The following is a 24,214-nucleotide window of genomic DNA, read 5'->3' as shown; positions in this document are numbered from 1 at the left end:
CATGTAAGTTAAATTGTGTCTGTTTTTTTCATTTAGTAAAATGTTTTTGAGGCTTATCCTCTAAGTACTATACTACTATTTTATTCCTTTTTATGGTTGAATATTCCCTTGTATAGAATATATCTTGCTGAACATTTGTACTGTTTTTCTCTTTTTTCTCTACTGTGAATAGTAATGGTATGGACATTCATGTATAAGTACTTGTTTTCAATTCTTTCAGGTACAGAACTAAGCAGAATTGCTGGGCAATAAGCTAATCCTTTTATTTATTTATTTTTTGAGACAGGATTAGCACTCAGCCTCCTGCCTGAGTGCTGGGGATTAGAAGTCCATGACAATGTGCCTAGCTCTACATTTGCTTTTGTTTTTTTTCTCTTTTGTGCTCTTGAACTCTGGGCCTGACCAATGTCCCTTAGCATTTTTGCTCCAGGCTGGCACAATTCCACTTCCAGATTTTTGGTGGTTAATTGGAGATAAGAATCTCTTGGATTTTCCTTCCTGGGCTAACTTCAAGCCATGATCCTCAGATCTCATCCTTCTGAGTAGCTAGGATTACAGGCAAAAGCCACCAGCACCTGGTTTGTATCTGTTTACCACGCAGGCCAAACTATTTTACATTTTCACCATCAATATATAATGGCTTGTTTCTCCAAAGCCTTATAACTTAAAAAAATTCAAACTTAAAAAAAGTTAAATACATGTTTATAACTATTTAAAAACCTTGTCTCAACACCAGACATTTAAAAACAAACCATAAGGCATAGAGTAAGTGTTTTATTGTCCTAGAACCAAGTCAAAATGCTTATTTTAGAAATACTGGCCATAAAAGTACAGTCTCAAAGTTAATGAACGCTTCTAACCAGCCAGGTGGAAGAGAGGAAAATATTTTAGTATTATTCCATAACTCCAACTTCATATTTTACTTTAAGTATCCTTTGATTGCCTGATACCAAAATTATTTTTGCTATCTACTGAAGATGAGCAAGAAACCTAGTAAGAAAAGGAGAGATGGCCTCCAAATAGGAGGTAGACTACTTTTTGTTATGAGTGTTTGGAGAATGACTATATGTGTGGCTAAAGACAGGCAGACACTTAAGATAGCTGCATATATGATTAGCCAATTTCCTTTCTTTGGTGGTGCTGGGGATTGAATCCAGAGACTCATGTGTGCTAAGCAAGCATTCTACCACTGAGCCACACTCCCCGGCCAGGGATTAGCCAACTGTGTGTGTGTGGTACTGGGGATTGAACCCAGGATTTCTCAAGTGCTAGGCAAGCACTCTATCACTTGAGCCATCCCCCAACTTTTTTTTTCTTCAGATAGGGTTTCACTAGCTTCAGTTGAGCTGACCTCAAACTCAAACTCTGGTTCCTCCTGCCTCTGCTTCTCGAGTAGCCAAGATTACAGATGTACACCATCATTATCTGGCTACAAATTTAGGCAGAATGGCCATTCTACATTTGGTTCCAAATTTCCCTATCTTTCTGTTTTCCCATAAACTTTCTGGTTTCATCTATATTCTAGGACAAGACATAACAATTTACCCAAGTCCTTGCTAAAGCCCTTGGTTCTTTTTAACATATGTCTTCTAGAACTTTATTTACTGGGCTGGGAGGGAAAAGATACTAGGTACTAGGGTTTTCAGGTAGATGACATTTCTGCATTGGAAAGGACAAAATCTTCTGGCTTGGCTTCTTGCTTCAGAACTCCAGTCAGCAGGAACTCAGAAGAGAGAAGGGGCAGCCCCACCCGACATGGGATGGAGCAACGAGGGAAATCCTCAGGGCACGTGATCACAACTCTCTGAGGCTGTGAAAGACAGAGCAGACAAAGTCAAGAGTGGAAAATAAATTCAAGACATTACTCAAGTAGTAACTCCTAAATAGGACACCATAAGAATGAAACATGTTGTCTGGGAATATGGTTCAGTGGTAGAGTGGGTGCCTTGTATGCATGAAGCCCTGGGTTTAAGTCCTCAGTACCACATTCACAGAACAAGCTGGAAGTGGCTCTGTGGCTCAAGTGGTAGAGTGCTAGCTTTGAGCAAAAGAAGTTCAGGGGGCTGGGAAGTTGGCTCAGTGGTAGAGTGCTTGCCTCGAATGCATGAGGCCCTGGGTTTGATTCCTCAGCACCACATATTCAGAAAAAGCTGGAAGTGGCGCTGTGGCTCAAGTGGTAGGGCACTAGCCTTGAGCTGAAGAGCTGAGGGACAGCACCCAGGCCCAGAGTTCAGCCCCCACAACTGACAAAAAAAAAAAAAGTTCAGGGACAGTGCCTAGGCCCTGAGTTCAAGCCCCAGGACTGGCAAAAGAAAAAAAAAAAATAGAATGAAACATGTTGCAGTCTGTGAAGTACCCTTGTTTGAAAGCTGAAGATGAATTTAGCCAAGCTTTTTTTTTTTGGCAGTACTTGGGACTGAGTTTAGAGCCGTGTTCTTGCTAGGCAGGTGCTCTACATTTATGCCACAACTTCAGCCCCTTTTTGCAATGGTTATTCTCAAGGTAGGGTCTCCCTTTATGCCAGGTCAGCCTGAGCTATCACCCATCTACTTGTGCTTCCCTGTGTTGATGAGGACGACAGACTCACAGCCCTGTGCCCAGCCCCTGTGCTTCCCCCATAGCTAGGATGACAGGTGCATACCACCACACCCAGCCACTGTTTGAGATGGGAATCTTGTGAACTTTTGCCTGGGCTTGCCTTAAACTCTGATCTCCTAATTTCTGCCTCCCAAGTGGCTAGGACTGCAGGCTTGAGGTACAGTACCTGACCTTATCCAATATTTTTCTTTTTTTTTTGAGCCTGGCCTTGTGCTTGCTGAGCAGGCACTTTTACCATTGAGTCATGACTTTAGCCCTAAATTTTGCTTGTTATTTTTGAGATTTCTTACTTCCTGTTAGGCCATGCCTATATACCTATGTTAGATTTCTGGTAACTAGGATAAACAGTTCTCTACCACCTTGATCAGCTTTTTGAGAAGGGGGTCTCCCAAACTTTTTTCTGTGAACGCTGGCTTGACGCAGTGATTCTAACAATCTCAGTCTCCTCAATGGCTAAGATTATAGGTGTGAGTCACGGGTGCTGTTTTCCCAAGAAATAAGGAAGAAGGTAATAGATACAAAATAATTTAGGGGCTGGGAATGTGGCTCACTGGTAGAGGGCTTGCCTAACATACATGAAGCTCTGGGTTTGATTCCTCAGTACCACTAAACAGAAAAATGACAGAAGTGACACTGTGGCTCAAATGTAGCAAAAGAAGTTCAGGGACAGTGCCCAGGCCCTGAGTTCAAGCCCCAGGACTCTCAAAACAAAAAACCAAAACCAAAACAATATAAACAAGGAAGCAAACAGAAGAATGCTTGGTCTTGAGAATATTCTGCAGGAAACTAAAAAAGGTAGGGTGAGTTGGAGATGTTACAGTGAGAGAATTACAACAAATGTATCAATTCATGGTCTCTTGTGAATTTTTGCCTTTTCTGTTTTTGTGGTATTAAACTCAGGGCTTCACACTTGCTGGACAAGAATTTCCATGGGTTTTTGATTTTAAGGAATAACAGTGTGTATGCCTTGCTGTGTTCCCTAGTCTAGTATTGCAGTTCATGGTGCAAATGTTACTCTTGCCTTTGTCTCCAAGTACCTTTGACTGGATACTTTTGCCTAACTAAATCCTGTTTTGAATACTGTACAAAGACCTCTTTCATGAAACTGAAAAATTGATTAATAGAGTGAGAAAACAACCAAGAAACTATTGTTAATTTGTTATGAGATTAATAGTGATACTACCACACTACATATTTCTTAGAGGAGGACAAGTATGTAGAAGAATATAATGTTTGTCTCATCCTTTAAAATACATTAGCAGCCAGGCACTGATGGCTCATACCTTTAATTCTAGCTACTCAGGAGGCTGAGATCTGGGGATTATGATTCAAAGCTAGCCTGGGCAGGAAAGTCTGTAAGACTCTTATTTCCATTTAATCATCAAAAAGCTGGGGCTGGGAATGTGGCTTAGTAGTAGAGTGCTTGCCTAGCATGCATGAAGCCCTGGGCTTAATTCCTCAGTACCACATAAACAGAAAAATCCAGAAGTGGCATTGTGGCTCAAGTGGTAGGGTGCTAGCCTTGAACAAAAGAAGTTCAGGGACAGTGCCCAGGCCCTGAGTTCAAGCCCCAGGACTGGCAAAAAAAAAAAAAAAAAAAAAAAAGCTAGAAATGGAGCCATTTTGTCTTTTGTGTGTGCATTTTATTTTGTTCAGGGGAGTTACAATTTAACAGGTTTATTTCAGTGTTCAGGTCTTCTTGAGCACAGTCACCCCTTCCATCATTCTTCTTTTGTGTGTATTTGAAAATGTTTAAACACAAAATAAAACTAAGTCCATTTGGTGTCAACACATCTTTTCCCTCATTCTTTTTTTTTGGGGGGAGGGGGGGAGTGTCGGTCGTGGGGCTGGAACTCTGGGTGCTGTCCCTCAGCTCAAGGCAAATGCTCTACCACTTGAGCCACGGTGCCACTTCCGGCTTTTTCTGTTTATGTGGGGCTGAGGAATTGAACCCAGGGCATCATGCATGTGAGGCAAACGCTCTACCACTGAGCCACCTTCCCAGCCCCTTTTCCCTCATTCTTATACCTTTCCCATCTGTACCTCCGTATTTTCTTTGCTGGTTGTGGGGCTTGAACTCAGGCCTGGGCACTGTCCCTGAGCCTCTTTGTACTCAAGGCTAGCACTCTATCACTTCAGACACAGCATCACTTCCAGTTTTTTTTTTTTTTTTTTTTTTGGGGGGGGGGGGGGGATCGTGGGCCTTGAACTCTGGGCCTGGGCGCTATCCCTCAGCTCTTCAGCTCAAGGCTAGTGTTCTACCACTTAAGCCACAGTGCCATTTCTGGTTTTCTGGTGATTAATTGGAGATTCATCTCACAGTTGTTCCTGCCCAGCCTGGTTTTGGGTCCGGTTGTGGGGCCTGAACTCTGAGCCTGGGCGCTGTCCCTCAGTTCTTCAGCTCAAGGCTAGCGCTCTACCACTTGAGCCACAGCACCACTTCCAGTTTTTTGTTTTTGCTTATGTGGTGCTGAGGCATCGAACCCAGGGCCTCATGCATGCAAAGCAAGCGCTCTACCACTGAGCCACCTTCCCAGCCCCCAGCCTGGTTTTGAACTGCAATCCTCAGATCTCAGCCTCCTGAGTAGCTAGGATTACAGGCGTGAGCCACTGTCAGTTGGCCCTCTGTATTTCTTCTAACCTTTTTCCCTTCCTGCTGTCTTTTGCTGTTCCCTCACTAGACCCAGAACACACCAGACATACCTTATAGAGCCGGGGCATGTTGGACAGGATTGTGCCTCCACAACAGCTGATGATCTCTCCCATCTGAGGTGGTGGTGGCTGGACTCCAGGGGTCACATGAATCTCATAGCCCTGACAGAGGGAAATGGAATGGATGTTTATACTGACAGCTGGTGGGAAATGGGGGTGCGGTAGCTGAAGAACTGGGTGAAAGACAGGTGCTCACCTCCAGCAGCCTTCGCTCCTGAGCCCGGCTCAGTGCATCTCGAAGGCTGAAGCCAAAATTCTTTTCCTGCTCAGGGTCAGTCACCAGATACTCATCTGGGGGCAAGAAGTGACCAGCCTTGCGAGACTAAGGGAAGCAGCAATCAGCATCAGGATTAATCCCACTCCCTGCCTGGAGAACCTACTTAGTATCTATAATGAATTCTTGAGGACTGGGAATGTGGCTTAGTGGTAGAGTGCTTGCCTAGCAAGCATAAAGCTCTGGGTTCAATTCCTCAGTACCACATAGATAGAAAAAGCCGGAAATGGTGCTGTGGCTCAAGTGGTAGGGTGCTAACCTTGAGCAAAGGAAGTTCAGGTACATTGCCCAGGCTCCAAGTTAAAGTCCCATGACTGCCCCTCCACCCCCAAAATTCTTGAAATAACCCAGGCATCAGTGCCTCAAACCTATACTTCAGGAGGCTGAGACTTGCTGATTGGGATTTGATGCCAGACTGGGCAGAAAAGTCTGAAGACTATCTCCAATTAACCAGGAAAATGCTAGTCTATAGGCATGACTCAAGTGATAGAACACCAGCTTTAAGCAAGAAAGACAACTAAGACTGTGAGACCTAGTTTTCTTGAATGAAACAAGCCTTCTGCCTTATTAATCCCTTGTCATCCTATGTCCCCTTTCATCTTGACATTTCCTTCAATGTTAGGTGAGCTGTCTTCTGGCCTCTCACCTGATATAGCCAGTCCAGAGAGAGGATAGGGATTCCCCTTCCCAGAGCACACAAGAACTTGACAGTCCTGCGGATTCGGTCAGTGACCAGGTGGGAAGCATCTGTCACTGAGTTGGCCAGAGTCCCCCCAAGTGCCAGTACTGCCCGCTCCCCACGAGCATCCACGACTCCTGTGAAGAGTACCTGGGGGGGAGGGGATTGGTCTGAGCTGGTCACAGCTACCCATGCCAACAAGGCCCACCTTTCAAATCCCTGGGTCAGGTCCCATGAAGCCCCAGGCTCCTCCTCTCTTACTTTGGGGGCTGATCCTTGACTAGGTTTGGCCCGTCTGAGGCTGCGGCTTGGTATTCCTTTGGGCCCCTCCTCTGCCTGGTCTTTCTTCCTTTTGCCCGGTCCTGGGATCACTGTATCCTGGGATTGAGAAACATCTTGGTGGGAGGTTCTGAGCCAGTTTTTGTTCATAGTGTGGTGGTCCCAGCCCTCTCCTCACCTCTTCCTTCCCTGGCTCCTCCACAGTATCTTCCTCTTCCTTGAGGAACACTGTCTTCTGGGGCCGTTTTTGGAGTGGTGGTGAGCCCTCAGTAGCAGAAGGCCTCTTGCGGATTTGAGAAAACTTAGGCAGAGGCTCTGGGGTGAACCCAGATGTACTTTCTGTTTTTATCTTTTGGTTCCGGGGAGCATGAGTAGGTGCCTGAGGAAGCTGGTGAGAGGCAGGCTCAGGAATGGTCCCAAAGGATTCAACTGCTCTTGCAGCACCTGGTCTTTGGTTATTTGAGGACTTGGGCTTCGATTCAGGGGGTGCAGGGCAAGGCTTGAGGTTAACAGGTGTGAGAGAACCATGTTTTTCAGCATCCTGTTTCTTGCTACAATTGGCTTGAGGCATGGACTCTAGGGGAACAGGCTGGGCTATAGTGGCAGGAGGGACTTCAGAGGTGGCAACAACTGGGGTAACACTTACGGATGAAACATTTAGAGTCCTGCTATGAGTTATAGTCTCAGGGATGACAGGCTGGTCTATGGAGGTGAAGGGCTCAGGATCAGAAGTCAAAATGGAGGACTTACACGCCCTGCTCCTAGTAGTCCGAGATGTAGGCTTGGGAGTGATAGTCTGGACAACAGAGGTGGAAGGCTGGAGGTCAGGGTCTGTGGGGATAACTGATTCAGGGGTTTTGACGGAGGACCTATTTTTCCGACCCCGAGTGGCTCGAGATGTGGGCCCTGAGGTGACAGGATGCTGCTCCGTGGAGGGAGAAGGCAGGAGTTTGGAGCCTATGGAGACAACTGTTTCAGGGGTCTCATCAAAGGACCCATGTGTCCTATCTTGAGTGGCTTCAGATGCAGTCTTAGGGGTGACAGGCTGGACTGTGGAAGTGGAAGGCTGGAGTTCAGGACCTGTGGGAGCAACTGGTCCAGGGGTCTGGACAGAGGACCTGCGTGTCTTGCCTCGAGTGGTATGAGATGTAGTCTTGGGAGTGACAGGCTGAGCAGTGGAGGTGGAAGGCTGGAGTTCAGGGCCCATGGGGACAACTGGTCTAGAGGTCTGGATGGACGACCTACGTGTCTTGCCTCGAGTGGTGTGAGATGTAGGCTCGGGGGTGACAAGCTGGACTGTGGAGGTACAAGACTGGAGTTCAAGGCCTGAGGGAATAACTGGTCCAGGGGTCTTGGCAGAGGATCTAAGAGCCCTACCCCGAGTGGCATGAGACACAGGCTCGGTGGAGGTGGAAGACTGCAGTTCAGGAGCTCTGGGGACAACTGGTTCAGGGGTCTTGACAGAGGTTCTACGTGTCCTAGTACGGGTTGCCTGATATGTAGGCTCAGGGGGGATGGGCGGGTCTATGGGAGTGGTAGGAGCAGTAGAGAGTGGAGAGGGTGTCATCCTAGAGGACCGACGAGGCCTAACACTATGCTTTGGGTGAAAAGACTCTGAGGACAAGGGAGTTTCTGGAGCTTCCTGACTCCCACTGTGCCTTTTGCTAAGAGTAGGTGCCTCAGAAGAAGAGGGAGAAGGAGGAAGAAAAGGCTGAGGTGCAAGATATCCTGGACTGTGAGGTGGGGCTGAAACCTCAGACAGAGGCAGACAAGCATCTGGGGATTCTGGTTCGCCCTGTGGAGAAACAGAAGCAAATGAAGAGGGAGAAAGAGGACTCTAGGACACTGTTCTTCCTGTTCACTCAAGGCTATTGCGCTACCACTTTGAGGGGCTGGGAAGGTGGCTCAGTGGTAGACTGCTTGCCTTGCCTGCATGAGGCCCTGGGTTCGATTCCTCAGCACCACATAAGCAGAGAAAGCCAGAAGTGGGGCCGAGGCTCAAGTGGTAGAGCGCTAGTCTACAGCTGAAGAGCTGAGGGACAGTGCCCAGGCCCAGAGATCAGGCCCCACGACCGACAAAAAAAATAAAAAATCTACCACTTTGAACCACAACTCCACTTCTGGTTTTCTGGTAGTTAAAGTCTCAAGGAATTTTCTGCCTGGGCTGGCTTTGAACTGTGATGATCCTTAGATCTCAGCCTCCTAAGCAGCTAGGATTGTACAGGCATGAGCCACCAGCCTGAGGCTAACAGTACCATTTTTTAGTAGTTAATTGGAGGTAGGAGTCTCATGGACTTTTCCTGCTCAGGCTGGCTTTGAACAGATATCCTCAGACCTTAGCTTCCTGAGTAGGATTACAGGCTCAAGCCATCAACACCCAGTAGGGACTCTGTTCTTGATCCTTGTTTCTGGTTAAAGTATGATGACTGGAATTTCTTGTTCTTTGACCTGTCTTTCATTATACTGTGAAGGAAGCATCATCTCCTTTCCCGCAGGCCTCTCTATGCCAGTATGGTATTCTCCACATGCACATGACAGTGGCAACAAAGAACAAAACAAGAGATCTGTTCCTGAGTCAGGTAGAGGGAGTTACCATTAGGGAAACAGATAAGGAAAACAATGGGTACTTAAGGGCAAAACAACAGAAGCTAACTAAGGAGTGGTAAGGATAGAAGAAAACAGACCATGGTGGAAGGAATTGGAAAGGCCAGGGAAAAAGGTTGCTGGAAAGGATGGAGGACTGACCTAGGGCATAGGGAAAGTCAAGAAAACAGCTCCTGAGCTGGGCACTGGTGGCTCAGGCTTGTAATTCAGGCTACTTAAAAGGCTGAGATCTAAGGAAAGCAGATCAAAGCCAGCCTAGGCGGGAGAGGCTGTGAGACTCCTATCTCTAATGAACTATTTAGAAAAATTGGAAGTGGTGCTATGGCTCAAATGGTAGAGCGCTAGCTTTGAGTAAAAGCAGCTCAGAGACAGTGCCCAAGCCTCTAGTTCAAGCCTACAACTGACAAAAATAAAACATCTCTTACCCTGGAAGCCTTCTTAGCAGCTGGCATCTTGCGCTTGGAGTGGCCTAGAGAGTAAACAGAAGGGTGGCTTAGTTTTAAGTAGCCTGTTCGCCTGGAAAGTGATGATCATGAGGTTCACATACCACATTGGGTTCTTCTCTTTCACTTACCTCTTGGTTGCCTTCTGGGACTCACTAGGGCTCTCCTTCTGCCACCTGGCTGGCTCTCAGAAACTAAGGGGCCTGAAGTAAGTCCCTGAAGGTGCCCTGTTTCCACTCTAAACTCCGGTGTTGGACTGGCAGCTTGCCCTTTCTGGTTCTGGCTCCCCGTGTCTGCCTCCCCCCTATCTAGATTCACTTCTAACTCAGCTGGCTTGCATTTTTTCTTTGGCACTGGTTTATCTTCCTGTCTCTCATGTACTTCTCTTGTAAGGGCCTCCTTCTTCTCGTTTTCTTGTATTTCCTTGGATGTCTCCATTTCTAATTCCAAACTTTCCCTATCCCTTTTAGGACTGACACTTTTCACTTTTGTGTCAAACTCTTGTGTTTGGACAGCTCCAGCTAACATTTGGTTTTGCTCTTTATGCTCTATCTCTCTAGTTAATTCTTTTTCCCCTGTCACATCTTCTTTCTCACTGTCTGATGGCCATCCTTTGATTTCCCTCTCTGACAGCCATTTCTCAGGTTGCACCCTCTCTGCTGTTCCTTTTGGTGTGTCCATTTCTTTCTCCACAGTCTGCATCCCTTTGCCTTCAATGGCTCTCTCCAATGGCTCTGTGTGAACTGGGTTCTCTGGATGCTGGTCTCTCGATACTGCCCTAGATGGAGATTGGCAAGATCTGTGAACCTCAAAGTGGACAGCAGTGGGCTGGGGTTCAGAGACCTCAACCTCTCTCAGACAGAATGGCTGAGTAGCCAAGACTTCCCAAGGCTCATCTGGGGCACCTGCACATAAAGAGACAGTGTCAGAGAAAAAAGAAACACAGAGGTTAAAAGATAAAAAAGGTTGCAGGCTGAAAAAGGATTAAGATAAACTGATGAATATCTAAATGTGTTATTAAAGGAAAGCTGGGAATAATGTAGTAGTTTTAACATTTAATAATAAAAGATCAAGCTGGATGCTACTGGCTCATGTCTATAATCCTAGCTACTCAGGAGGCTGAGAGCTGAGGTTTGTGGTCTGAAGCCAGCAGAAAAGTCCCTGTTTGATCTTATCTCTAATACACTACTCAAAAAAGCCAGAAGTGATGGTGTGGCTCAAGTGCATAAAGAGGCTCAGGGGCAGTGCCCAGGCCCTGAGTCCAAGCCCCAGGATTGTCCAAATAAAAAAAAAGAAGAAGTGATCATACCCTTACATGAAAATATGAAAACTCATTCAATAGGCTAGATCTAGACTATGGATCTGAGTTATATCATTTTTATTTTTATTTATTTATTTATTTTGGGTCCGGTTGTGAGGCCTGAACTCTGGGCCTGGGCGCTGTCCTTCAGCTCTTCAGCTCAAGGCTAGCGCTCTACCACTTGAGTCACAGAGCCACTTCTGGCTTTTTTTCTTTTTGCTTATGTGGTGCTGGGGAATCAAACCCAGTGCCTCATGCATGCACGGCAAGCGCTCTACCACTAAGCCACCTTCCCAGCCCATGTCATTTTTATTATGTTTAAAAAGTTATTGGCAAATACTGGAGTTTGAATTCAGGGCTTCATGCACTCTACCACTTGAGCTAGTCTCTAATCCTGTTTATTGTTGTTTTGAGACAAGGTTTCACTATGTAGTCCAGACTGATCTCAAAATGCCACCCTCATGCCTCCACCTCCATGTATTCTAAATAGCACCATACCCAGCACTTTTTTTTCCCCCTGATAAGATGAAGAAACATCAACAAAATTGCAAAAGAATAAGAAAGAACCATGAGAAAGGACCATGCAGAGGCAGAAGGTAAGAAAAGATGCAAAGGTGATGCACACAGTAGAGTTTCTTGTACCTGGGGTCTGAGAAGGGCTGTGCTCCTGGGGTAGGGTACATGTGAAGGCCTGGGTGGGTTCATCCTCCATCCTCTGGACTACTGTACAAGAAAAGAAGCCTTGAATACAGCTCCTCTGTATTGAATACAGACCCTACTTCAGGTCTACTGCCCTGCCCACTCCAGCCTTCACAACCTTCAACGTCCACCAGTCTAGTCTCCCAGGTTCCTGCTGGCACCAGGTGCCTCACCTTCCACGCTCTGATTCTCTCTCTCCACAAAGCACTGAGTGGCCTGAAGGTCCAGATCTTCAGGATCTGGTGGGATGAGTACAGGAGAGATCATCAAAGAAAAAATCATGTCTGACCCTAACTCCTTACTTTATCTCTATTATTCTCTTCCTAGTCCTTACAACCAGTTTATATGAATGACCAAGGAAGGAAGGAAGGGCAACACTCACCATCATAGTTGTCTTTGGAGTCTTTGGTCCTGCCCTTATGTGCTTTTTCCCCTCTTCCTGTTGGGGTCTGGGCTCCCTCTCTCTGTGACTGTGTAGGCTTAACTGGGTGCAATAATATCTGCTCCACTTGTGTCATAGGAGATCCACTTTGGGTGACTACCTCAAGAGCTTGCTCCTGCTCAAAGACATCTGCAGGTCTAGGATTTTCTTTTTCCAGATGCTGATTCTTTTTCACATCTGCTACTAAGGACCGGTCCTCTATCACATTTGTATCCCAGTTTTCATCAGGAAGTCCACCTTTCTCTAGAGGAACCACAGGCATCTTTGCTAGGTTCCCTCCTGCTTCCACATCTATTTGATTTGTACCCTTGCTAGGCTCCTGATTTGTAACAACTGGCCCTGATGGGACTTCTTCCTCCATTTCTGTATTGTTGCCCATTACAGTAGAGGAGGAGTTCTGGCTTCTCTGAAGGTGAATCCTAGATGAGCTCAGATCTGTTTTCTCACCTACATCGCTGTTGCTAAAAGAAAGTTGGTCTTTTTCTGAATCTGCTATAACAAGAGCCCCACCCTTGTCTGTGTGACCACTAGGGACAGTTTCCTTCTTTCCCACTGGGAGCCATTCTTCTTCCATGTCTGTGTCACTGTCTTTCCCAGAGTCAATGTGGCTTTGCTCTTGAAGGACTACAGGTTGTTCTCTGTCTTCTCCCATGCCTGTGCCTCTGTCCCATAGAACAGATCCATTCTCTTTCAGACATGCCAATGTGAGTGCTGCTGAGACTTCTTCCTCATCATCTGTATCGCTGTTGATCACAACGGAAGTTTGGTTTCTCTCTGCAGGGACAGCCAGTGGAGCTTTGCCCTCCTCCACATCTATATCACTACCAGTTGGGCTCTCTTGCACATGTGCCGCACCAGATGTTCCAGGATCCTTTGTACCAACTCCATGGAAGATTTGCCTCTTCTTCATAGGAACAACTGGGGTGGCAGGAATTCCCTCTTCTTCCATATCAGTATCACTATCCACAAAGCCAGAAGTCTGAGCCCTTTCCAAATGGACATCAGCTGCCCTGCCAGAAGATCTGTCTTCTTCATCCACATCTGTGTCACTGTCCTCAGGAGGCTGGCTCCTCTCCAGAATCTCTCCATTTCCCACATTCTTAATTTTTGTGCCCTGGTCATTCTCCACTGAAGATTGAGCCTTTACTAGTCTGACAGTAGTCGGAACTCCACTGGCTTCAGGCTGCTCTGCCTCTGCAGTGGTATCTTTCCTTGAAGTTAAAGCAGTCTCCCCTGTTGCTGGTTGTTGGTCTTTTTCCTCATCTGTGTCACTGTCCAAGTTGAAGGGAAAAGATGTCCCAGAACCACCAGGGGCTGGAGAAGGCCCTTCTTCATCACTGTGAAGAGAAAAGAATCTATAGAATTTACTTCCTAAGAAGGAATATCCCAGTTTGGTGCCAGTGGCTACATCTATAATTCTAGCTACCTAGGAGGCTGAGATCTGAGGTTCAGAGTCAGCATGGGCAGACAAATTTGAGCGTCTCCTATTAGAAATTAACTTGCTAGCCGGGCGCTGGTGGCTCACGCCTGTAATCCTAGCTACTCAGGAGGCTGAGATCTGAGGATCGCGGTTCAAAGCCAGCCCGGGCAGGAGAGACCGTGAGACTCCTATCTCCAATAAACCACCAGAAAACCGGAAGTGGCGCTGTAGCTCAAGTGGTAGAGCGCTCGCCTTGAGCTGAAGAGCTGAGGGATAGCACCCAGGCCCAGAGTTCAAGCCCCACGACTGACAAAAAAAAAAAATAAATAAAAAAAATAACTTGCTAAAATGCCAAAACTAGAGGCAAGTGCTAGCCATGAGTGAAAAAGCCAAGGCCCTGAGTCAAATCCCAGTACAAGCACCAAAAAAAAAAAAAAAAAAAGAGAGAGAGAGAAGGGTATCCTATTCAACTGTGAGCTCAAGGGCAGACATAGGTAATTAGTATTTTTAGCAATTAGTTTTCCTTTGATATACATCAGATATTCCATTAAAATTCAATGGAGTGGCTGGGAATGTGGCTTAGTGCTAAGAGTGCTTGCTTAGCATGCATGAATCCCTAGGTTCGATTCCTCAGTACCACATAAATAGAAAAAGCCGGAAGTGGTGCTGGGGTTCAAGTGGTAGAGTACGAGCCTTGAGCAAGAGAAGCTCAGGAAGAAGTGGTGCTGAGGCTCAAGTGGTAGAGCACTCACCTTGAGCTCAAGAGCTCAGGGACAGCGCCCAGGCCCTGAGTTCAAGCCACATGACCAAAAGCAAAACAAAACAAAACAAATTATAAAAAAGCGGGTGCCGGTTGCTCACACCTGTAATCCTAGCTACTCAGGAGGCTGAGGGCTGAGGATCACGGTTCAAAGCCAGTCTGGGCAGGAAAGGTCCTGAGGCTTATCTCCAATAAACCACTCAGAAAAACAGAAGTGGCACTGTGGCTCAAGTGGTAGAGTGCTAGCCTTGAGCTGAAGAACTGAGGGACAGCGCCCAGGCCCAGAGTTCAAGCCCCAGGACTGGAAAAAAAAATTCAGTGGAGTAAATGAATATATGTATAGTCCCTAAGCTCCACTTTTCAGGATAATCATCTCTTAGAGACGGATCCTCCAGCTCCTGCTTATTCCTCTTGTTTTCATGCAGGAATTTGACCCTTTGATTCTCACCTTTCTGGAACCACTGTTGGCAAAGGGGAGGATGTGGTCGCTGATTCTTTCGTAACACACCTTTCAGAAACAAAATCTGGCAAGGAAGAGCAAAGATGAACAATTTTACAATCATTATTCCCGCCTCTTCATCCAGGCTCCCAATAAACAAACTTACCTACTTCCTCCTCTGAGTCCTCAACCAAAAGCCGAGAGGGCTGAGTTCCTCCCTGTACCCGGGGGGTCTCTTCTACTGTTAGAGGGCCCTGGGAAACAACGGGTTGAGGGACATCCAGGCGATGGTACTGGCAGGGAAAGTCAGCAAACAGAATCAATTCCTTGTCCCTCAGACGATGACTCACTCCAGGGCTCAAGGCTTTAGGTGGCCTCAGGATTTGAGTACCATTGAGGCTTCCACAATCCTGAAGGATGGGTGCTTTGTTCCAGGCCAAAATTTCAATCACTGCATGTTGTTTGGAGATGGATGAAAAGGGCAGGGTCACTGCACACTCAGGGCTTCGGCCTACCATATTCTTCCCAAGATATAGTGGAAAATCTAAGAATTCGAGAGTAGATGAAGTCCAAGGTTAGGCAAATGTTCTGGTTAGTTACCCTGCTATTCACTCAAGCCTGCCACAAATATTAGAAAAAAAGCCTTAGAACATCTAGGCATTGAAAAATTATATAATGCATTATTCATATATAAAACCCTGTCCCTTCCCATTGGACTTTTTGTTTACTTTTTTTTTTTTTTGGGTCTGGTCATGGGGCCTGAACTCTGGGCCTGAGCGCTGTCCCTCAGCTCTTCAGCTCAAGGCTAGCACTCTACCACTTGAGCTACAGCACCACTTCCAGCTTTTTTCTTTTTGCTTATGGGGTGCTGAGGAATAGAACCCAGGGCCTCAGGCATGCAAGGCAAGCCTCTACCACTGGGCCACCTTCCCAGCCCTTGTTTACTTTTTGAGATAAGATCTTACTATAGAGCCTACCTGGCTTCAATTCAACCATCTTACCCTTGCCTCCTAAGTGTTAGGATTAGAAGCATGTGCTATCATGCCCAGTGGACTATTTTATTGCAACAAAATATACATAAACTTATCATCTTAATTATCATTCAGTTGTGTTAAATACGCATTGTGCAACAATCACCATCACCCATCTCCAGACTGTGGTGGGTTGTTAGATTCTCTTCATCTTTTCCTATTAAAGTAAAAATCACTGCACTACTCTAGAACAAATCAACTTAGTTGGTTCCTCTTCCTGGTAAAACAATTTTTTTGATTTCTTCTGAAACATATATAAGCTTCTACCAACCCTTCCTCCCCTAAAAATAAGACCAGTTGGGCTGAGTCCCAGTGGCTCATGCTTGTAATCCTAGCTACTCAGGAAGCTGAGATCTGAGGATCAAGGTTCAAAGCCAGCCTGGGCAGGAAAGTCCATGAGATTCTTATCTCCATTTAACCATCAAAACTGGAAATGGTGCAGGGGCTCAAGTGGTAGAGTTGCCTTGAGCTGAAGAGCTGAGGGACAGCACCCGGGCCCGGAGTTCAAGCCCCATGACTGACCAAGAAAAAAAAAAAAGGACCAGTTGTACATGGTGGAGAATGCCTGTAATCTCAGCAGTTGGGAGGCTTAGGCAGGAGGATCAAGAGTTTGAGGCCAGGATGGGTTCAGGTGGCTCACACATGTATTCCTAGCTACCCAGGAGGCAGAGATCTTCGGAGCAAGATTTGAAGCCAGGTTGGGCAGGAAAGCCCATGAGATTCTGATCTCCAATTAACCACCAAAAAAACACATGTGGAGCTATGCTCAACTGGTAGAGTGGCAGCCTTGAGCAAAAACACCTGGGGACAATGCCCACACCTTGAGTTCAAGCCTCAGGACTGGTGCACACATGTGTGCGTGCGCACATACCTCCCCCCACACACCCACCCACACACACACGATGTACACATAAATGGACTTGCTAAAATGATGTAGCTTAAATGGCAGAGTACCAGTCTTGTGTGAAAGTGCCAAGCCAGAGTACAAGGTTCTGAGTTCAAGCCCCAGTACTGGCACAAAGAAAAAAAAGTATAACTAATGTAAGCTAATATTAGTATAATTGATGTAAGCTAATTTAAAAAAGTAAAATAAACCTGGATTGATTAATTGATTGATTTCCAGTCCTGGGGCTTGAGTCAGGGCCTGAACACTGTCCCTGGGCTTCTATTGCTTAAGGTTAGCACTCTTACCACTTGAGCCAAAGTGCCACTTCTGGCCTTTTCTGTGTATGTGGTACTGAGCAATTGAACCCAGGGCTTCAAGCATGCTAGGCAAGCACTCTACCACTAAGCCACATTCCTAGTCCGTTGGTTTTTTTTTTTTTTCCCCGGTTGTGAGGCTTGAACTCTGGGGCCTGGGAGCTGTCCCTGAGCTCTTCAGCTCAAGGGAAGACTGTACCACTTGACAGACAGTACCACTTCTGGTTTCCTGGTAGTTAATTTGAGATAAGAGTCTCCAGGACATTTCTGCCAGGGCTGGCTTTGAACAGTGATCCTCAGATCTCAGCTTCCTGAGTAGCTAGTATTACAGGCGTGAGTCAACAGTTCCCAGCCCCCTTGGTATTTTTTAATAAGAAAAATAATAGAGAAAAAAAAGAAGCCAGGCCCTAGTGGCTCACATCTATAACCTTAACTACTCAGGAGGTTGAGATATGAGGATTACAGTTTAAAGCCAGCCCAGGCAGGAAATTCTGTGAGACTCTTATCTCCAATGAATCACCAGAAAACCAGAAGCGGCACTATGGCTCAAGTGGTAGAGTACCAGCTTTGTGTGAGACTCTCAGGGAAAGAGCCCAGGCCCTGAGTTCAAGCCCATGACCATGACCATGACCATGACCATGACCACCACCACCACCACCACCAAGCTATGCACTGATGGCTGTTGGTTCAAAGACAGTCTGGCAAAAAAACAAAAAAAAAGTTTGCTAAACTCCAATCTCCAAAATAGTGAACTAAGTAGGATGTAGAGTTATTACTCAATTGATAAAAGAACCAACCTAGCAAGCACAGGCCCTGAATTTAATCCCCAGTACCTCCAAAAGAAAAAAAAACAAAAAAAAGATCTATAACTATCCTTTAGCATGTAATACCCCTGACCTTTTTCTGGTCCATGCGTGCCACTGAAAATTCTCAGTTGCCCCACAGGTTCCGAGCTATGCCCCAAGGATCCTCTGGATTGCTCTGTCTCCTCCTCCTCTTCAGCATCCCAGTTAATAGTCTGGGTGTCTTCCATGCTCTGTTAAGGAAAGACATTATCATTATCCCACCACTGGTTTGCATATGCAGCATGTGGAGAATGATAACTGGAAGTAAACCTTGATAGTTGTGGATGCTTCCCTTCCTACCAATCATTTTGTTATCCTTCTGAAACATTTAAAAATACTTTTTGGAGCCAGGCACTGGTGGCTCAAGCCTGTAATCCTAGCTAGTAGGAAGGCTGAGATCTGAGGATCATGGTTCAAAGCCAGCCTGGACAGGAAAGTCTGCAATACTCATCTCAAATGAACCACCAAAAATCCAGTAGAGGAGCTATAGCTCAAGTACCGAAGCTCAATTCTTGAGCAGAAAAGGGGGGAGGGGAAGAAACTAAGGGACAGCACCCAGGCTGTGAGTTCAAGCCCCAGTATTGGCATGAGCATGCGTGTGTATGCGTGTGTGTGCACGTTTACACACACACACACACACACACACACACACACACACACACACACACACACACACACAATATGGAGGAGGCTGGAGGGAGAGTAGCTTAGAGGAGCATTCACCCAGCATATGTGAGATTCTGGGTTCAACAACCAATCCAACCAATTAAAAACAGAATGAGGCTGGGCTCCCATAGCTCACACCTGTTATCCCAAACTACTCAGGAAGCTGAGATATGAGTACCATGATCTGAAGCCAGCCCAAGCAGGGAAGTCTCTGAGACTCTTATCTCCAATGAACCACCGGAAAACCAGAAATAGTACTGTGGTTCCAAGAGCCACCGGGTGCCGGTGGCTCACGCCTGCAATCCTAGCTACCCAGGAGGTTCTGGAGGTTCAAAGTCAGCATGGATAGGAAAGTCCGTGAGACTCTTATCTCCAATAAATCATCAGAAAACAGGAAGTGGTGCTGTGGCTCAAGTGGTAGAGTGCTCGCCTAGAGCTGAAGAGTGCAAGAGCACAGGGACAGCACCAAGATCAGAGTTCAAGCCCCATGACCACCCCCCCCCCCCAAAAAAAAGTGATAGAGCACTAGCCATGAGCAAAAAGAACTCAGGGCCAACACCCAGGCCCTTAGTTCAAGCCTCATGGCCAACAAATACTTTTTTTTTTTTTTTTTTTTTTTGTCGGTCGTGGGACTTGAACTCTGGGCCTGGGCGCTGTCCCTCAGCTCTTCAGCTCAAGGCGAGCGCTCTACCACTTGAGCTACAGCGCCACTTCCGGTTTTCTGGTGGTTTATTGGAGATAGGAGTCTCACGGTCTCTCCTGCCCGGGCTGGCTTTGAACCGCGATCCTCAGATCTCAGCCTCCTGAGTAGCTAGGATTACAGGCGTGAGCCACCAGCGCCCAGCTTACTTTTTTATTTTTTTATTTTTTTTGTCGGCTGTGGGGCTTGAACTCTGAGCCTGGGCACTGTCCCTCAGCTCTTCAGCTCAAGGCAAGCGCTCTACCACTTGAGCTACAGCGCCACTTCCGGTTTTCTGGTGGTTTATTGGAGATAGGAGTTTCACAGTCTCTCCTGCCCAGGCTGGCTTTGAACCGCGATCCTCAGATCTCAGCCTCCTGAGTAGCTAGGATTACAGGCGTGAGCCACCAGCGCCCGGCTTACTTTTTTTTTTAATGGGGCTAGGAAGGTGGCTCAGTGTTAGAGTGCTTGCCTTGCATGCATGAGGCCCTGGGTTCGATTCCTCAGCACCACATAAGCAAAAAAAAAGCCGGAAGTGGCACTGTGGCTCAAGTGGTAGAGCACCAGTCTTGAGCTGAAGAGCTGAGGGACAGCGCCCAGGCCCAGAGTTCAAGCCCCACAACTGGACTGCCCCCCCAAAAAAAGGTGGGGGGCTGGGAAGGTGGCTCAGTTAGAGCACTTGTCTTGCATGCATGAGGCCCTGGGTTCGATTCCTCAGCACCACATAAGCAAAAAGAAAAAAGCCAGAAGTGGCGCTGTGGATCAAGTGGTAGAGCGCTAGCCCTGAGCTGAAGAGCTTAGGGACCGCGCCCAGGCCCACAGTTCAAGCCCCAAGACTGGACCCCCCCCAAAAAAAAACTAAAAAAAAGTGGGGTGCTAATGGCTCACACCTATAATCCTGGTCAGGAAGGTAAGATCTGAGGATCAAGGTTCAAAGCCAGCCTGGAGAGAAAAGTCAGACTTTTTTAACCAGTCCTACAGCTTGAACTCAGGGCCTGGGTGCTATCCCTGAGCCTCTTTGTGCTCAATGCTAACACTCTACCACTTGAGCCATAACACTACTTCCAGCTTTTTTTGAGTAGTTTATTGGAGATAAAAGTCTCACAGGGGACTTTTCTGCCTTGACTGACTTTGAACTGTAATCTTCAGATCTTAGCATCCTGAGTAGCTAGAATTACAGGTGTGATTCACCTGTGCTCTGCTTGTCAAAGACTCATCCCTACTTTACCATCAGAAAACCGGAAGTGAGGAAGTGATGCTGTGGCTCAAGCGGTAGAGTGCTCACCTTGAGCTGTAAGAGCTGAGAGATAGCGCCTAGGCCCAGAGTTCAGAGTTCAAGCCCCATGACCACCAACAACAACAACAAAAAATTAATTTGCCGGGTTCCAGTGGCTGTAATCCTAGCCACTGAGGAGGCTGAGATTATGGTTCAAAGCCAGCCTGGGCAGAAAAGTCCAGGAGACACTTATCTCCAATTAACCACTAGAAAACCGGAAGTGGTGCTGTGGCTCAAACAGTAGAGTGCTCACTTTGAGCTGAAGAATGCAGGGATATAGTGACCAAGCCCAGAGTTCAAGCCCCATGACTGACCAAAAGAAAAGAAAAGAAAAGAACACGGGAAGTGATGCTGCGGCAAGGTTTTAGCTTTGAGCAAAAAAAGCACAGGGACAGCACCCAGGCCCTGAATTCAAGCCCCATGAGTTACAAATAAAATAAAAATAAAACAAGGGGCTGGGAATGTGGCTTAGTGTTAAGAGCATACCTAGCATGCATGAAGCCCTGGGTTTGATTCCTCAGTAACACATAAACAAAAAAGTCAGATGCCAGGTGCCAGTGGCTCATGCCTGTAATCCTAGCTATACTCAGGAGGCTGAGATCTGAGGATCATGGTTCAAAGCCAGCCTGGGCAGGAAAGTCTGTGAGACTCTTATCTCCAGTAAACTAAAAAACCAGAAGTGCTGCTGTGGCTCAAGCAGTAGAGCACTCACCTTGAGCTGAAGAGCACAGGGACAGTGCCCAGCCCCAGAGTTCAAGCCCCATGACAGACAAAAAAAAAAAAAAAAAAAGCCAGAAGTGGTGCTGTGACCCACTAGCCTTGAGCAAAAGAAGCTCATGGGTAGTACCCAGGCCCTGAGTTCAAGCCTCAGGACTGGCAAAAAAAAAAAAAAAAGTTTGAGTGCAGTGTGATATTGCATGTCCGTAATCCTAGCCCTTATTGAGCTGAGGTAGGAAAACCATGTGTTTAAGGCCAGCTTGATTTCTTTTTTTTAATGTTGGAACTCAGGGCCTCATGTTCTTGTTCTGGTTATTTAAAGATAAGAGTCTCTTGAATTTGCCTCTGCTGGCTTCAAACATAGATCTTCAGATCTCAGCCTCCTGAAAAATTAGAATAATAGTCATGAAAGACTCTTATCTCCAATTAACCAGGACTTAAGGTTCCCCCCCCCATGACACAAGTAACAAACACTACAAGGTCCCAACTACATAATTATAAAAAGGTGCTTTAAATAAGTTTGAAAGCGAAGTAGCTCCAGCTAGTCAGGAAGCTGAAGCAGTAAGATATTGAGCCTAGCTTTTTCCTGCTTGGAAGACATATTGAAAAAGCTTGGAGTATGTTAAATGTATATTTGCCTTTATTCTTAACAGTGTCAAGGCTGGCACTCTATCAACCACACCTTTACTTCTGGCTTTAAATAAATATAGATAGATATATACACACATTTTTTTTCTAGTTAATTGGAAGGGTCTCACAAACTTTTCTTCCTGGGCTGGCTTCAAATGGACATCTTCAGAACTCAGCCTCCTGATTAGCAGGTGTGAGTCACCAGCCACTAGCGCCCAGCAAAGCCGAGCTTTTTACTTCACTTACCATCTAAGCATGATCAGACTAAAGTGCAAAGAACCAGAACAGCTGACAAGACAGTGGCTTCTATGCAACAAATACTATTTTATACTAACCTAATGTACCCCTGAACCATGGAAAGTAGGAGTTATTCTCCAATTTTCCAGATTCACAAACTGGAACATAGGTGAGCTGAGGAACTTGGCTAGTATCTCCCAGATAATCTCTCTTCCTCCCAATATTCTCTTGTGCTTTCTATTGCCCACAGCATACAATCTAAACAATCTAAACTCTTTAGCTAGCTCTATGATCAGAACCTTATGTCTGTGCATACCTGCTTCCAGTCTGTAGTAATAGAAGTGTGTCGTTCCCATGCATTCTATGGTCTCCTCCTATGCATTCTATGGTGATTATGCACACCTGGTGCCATCGGACCTATTTCAGATACACCTTCAATTAAGTAGAAAAGAATCCTGCTCTCATGTTGGCTATGGCATTGAGGCTACTAATGAAAGAACAAATGACGGAAATTCAAAGTAGTATGGATGTAATTTTACCTCGAAAGATGCCACCCTGACGGGGAAACTGTTGACAAGGAAAGTAAGAACGCCCCCGCCCCCCGGGGGGTTATTTCTGTCCCTAAGCGCGCCAACCTCAACGGGCGCCCACGCCGATTGGCTCCAATTTGAAGGGCCACCATCTTTGATCTTCACACCCCTGTAAGTCCCCTCGAGGCCCAAAGTCTCCCTTGAGTCCTCAGACCTAAACTGGAGTCCGGGCGCCAGGCAAAGGGGTGAGTATTACAATGAGAAAACAAACTTTCAAATTACCTCGGCCAGGACGCACCCAAGGCACGCCCCTCCAGCCTTCCGGAAGGACCAAGATGGTACCTGATAGCTGTGGGCGAGGTCCCCAGAACTCACTTATTTTGAGTCGCTGCGCGCCCGCTCGCGCCACCAGTAACGGCCGCGGCGTGGGCGGAGCAAGTGCGTATTCCGGAAGGAGATCAACTCGCTGATTGGCTCCCGTCTCCTATCTTTCAAAGTCCGCAGCAGGCCGAAGAAGCTTCGGGCACATTTGAAGCCCCACCCCCACCTCGCCGCTTAAAAGAGTCGGCTGGTGGCGGGAGACCGATCAGTTAAAGTAAATGATAAATTCGATGCAGCCGTCGGGAGGCAGAGAATAGCACGCAGCCATTGGTCCGCGCCAAAGGCCAACCCCCGGCTGCCGAAAGCCACCCACTTCCCGCGCAGATTTCCAAGGCGCGACCAGAGAGTCTGGCGCTAGCTGCTGGCAGTGGATAGAAGGGCCGTACCATAGAGATTACCCAACGCGGCCGGTGCGTTACAGAGCGGCCTTCCGCGGTCCTCCCAGATATGGTGTAAGCTGACTCAGGAAAAATGAAAACTGGCTGCGGGTTGCAGTCGTGGCTGGAGGCTGCAGTTTGGATAGCAGCCCATAGGCGTGGCCCTGGGAAGACTCCTCATTGCGGTGGAATTTCATTTCCTTTTTGATTTGGTCTGCTTAGTAAAATGTCATGTCATTTCTTCTGGGGAATTTATCTCTGACGGACATTTTGAGGTCGTTTTCCTAAATGAAAAATCCAAAGGCAAAACTGGTTTGCTAACAAGTCTGTAATCACCATTCAAGGGACGAGAAAAATATGCCAAAATAATGTATTGTCTACTAGTATGGCATAGAAAATAGGTAGACTTCGACATGGAATTCTTTCCCCTTTGATCTTTGTTATGTCCATAGCCAATAGTCTGAAGTAGATTTTCTAAGTCAGACATAGGAAGCTCTGTTAAACGACTAGCTTAGGTTCCTACAGGTTATATAACGTAGAAATTCTAGCTCTTTCTGCGAACAGCACAATTACATTTCATGGTGAAGGTGTGGTTGGGTGTGGTTCATGTGATGGAGTACTTCTCTGATAAACCTGAGGCACTGAGTTCAATACACTGAACCGCCAAAAACAAAAAACCCACAACACCCTAAAACATTTTTTTTTCTGGCAGCACTGGGGATTGACTTATGGGCCTCATACTTCTTTTTTTTTGCCGGTCATGGGGCCTGAACTCTGGTCTGGGCGCTGTCCCTCAGCTCTTCAGCTCAAGGCTAGTGCTCTACCACTGGAGCCACAACGCCACTTCCGGCTTTTTCTCTTTATGTGGTGCTGAGGAATCGAACCCAGGGCCTCATGCTTGCAAGGCATGCACTCTACCAGAGCTACCTTCTCAGCCCCTGGGCCTCATACTTCTTAAAACAGGTGTTCTACACGTGGAGCCACACCTCCAGTCTG

At 46.7% G+C, this 24,214-nt stretch overlaps 1 protein-coding gene across 6 annotated transcripts; it reads right to left on the bottom strand.

The window, feature by feature from the left end:
* Window positions 1–1,569: 1,569 nt before the first annotated feature.
* Mdc1 (mediator of DNA damage checkpoint 1) lies at window positions 1,570–23,124 on the bottom strand. 6 transcript variants are annotated; one of them, XM_070024201.1, is made up of 16 exons: window positions 22,743–23,123; window positions 22,247–22,362; window positions 17,778–17,916; window positions 14,816–15,193; window positions 14,659–14,734; window positions 11,971–13,367; window positions 11,762–11,827; window positions 11,532–11,612; window positions 9,721–10,494; window positions 9,572–9,615; window positions 6,721–8,337; window positions 6,525–6,641; window positions 6,231–6,413; window positions 5,507–5,632; window positions 5,302–5,412; window positions 1,570–1,810 (listed from the first exon to the last, which is right to left on the bottom strand). In XM_070024201.1, the coding sequence occupies exons 3-16, from the start codon at window positions 17,911–17,913 to the stop codon at window positions 1,643–1,645; spliced, it is 5,274 nt and encodes a 1,757-aa protein (XP_069880302.1). In that variant the 5' UTR covers window positions 17,914–17,916; window positions 22,247–22,362; window positions 22,743–23,123; the 3' UTR covers window positions 1,570–1,642. The 6 variants fall into 6 exon arrangements, with proteins under 6 accessions (XP_069880302.1, XP_069880301.1, XP_069880305.1 ...); XM_070024200.1 differs by lacking the exon at window positions 22,247–22,362; XM_070024204.1 differs by lacking the exon at window positions 22,247–22,362 and having other exon boundaries at window positions 11,532–11,609.
* Between the last annotated feature and the right edge of the window lie 1,090 nt (window positions 23,125–24,214).

The sequence above is a fragment of the Dipodomys merriami genome, unplaced genomic scaffold, assembly GCF_024711535.1.
Source record: "Dipodomys merriami isolate MVZ:Mamm:240054 unplaced genomic scaffold, mDipMer1.0.p SCAF_16, whole genome shotgun sequence".
Lineage (NCBI taxonomy): Eukaryota > Metazoa > Chordata > Mammalia > Rodentia > Heteromyidae > Dipodomys > Dipodomys merriami.
The sequence above is the reverse complement of the archived record's forward strand: the minus strand, read 5'-3'. Positions and strand labels throughout refer to the sequence as shown.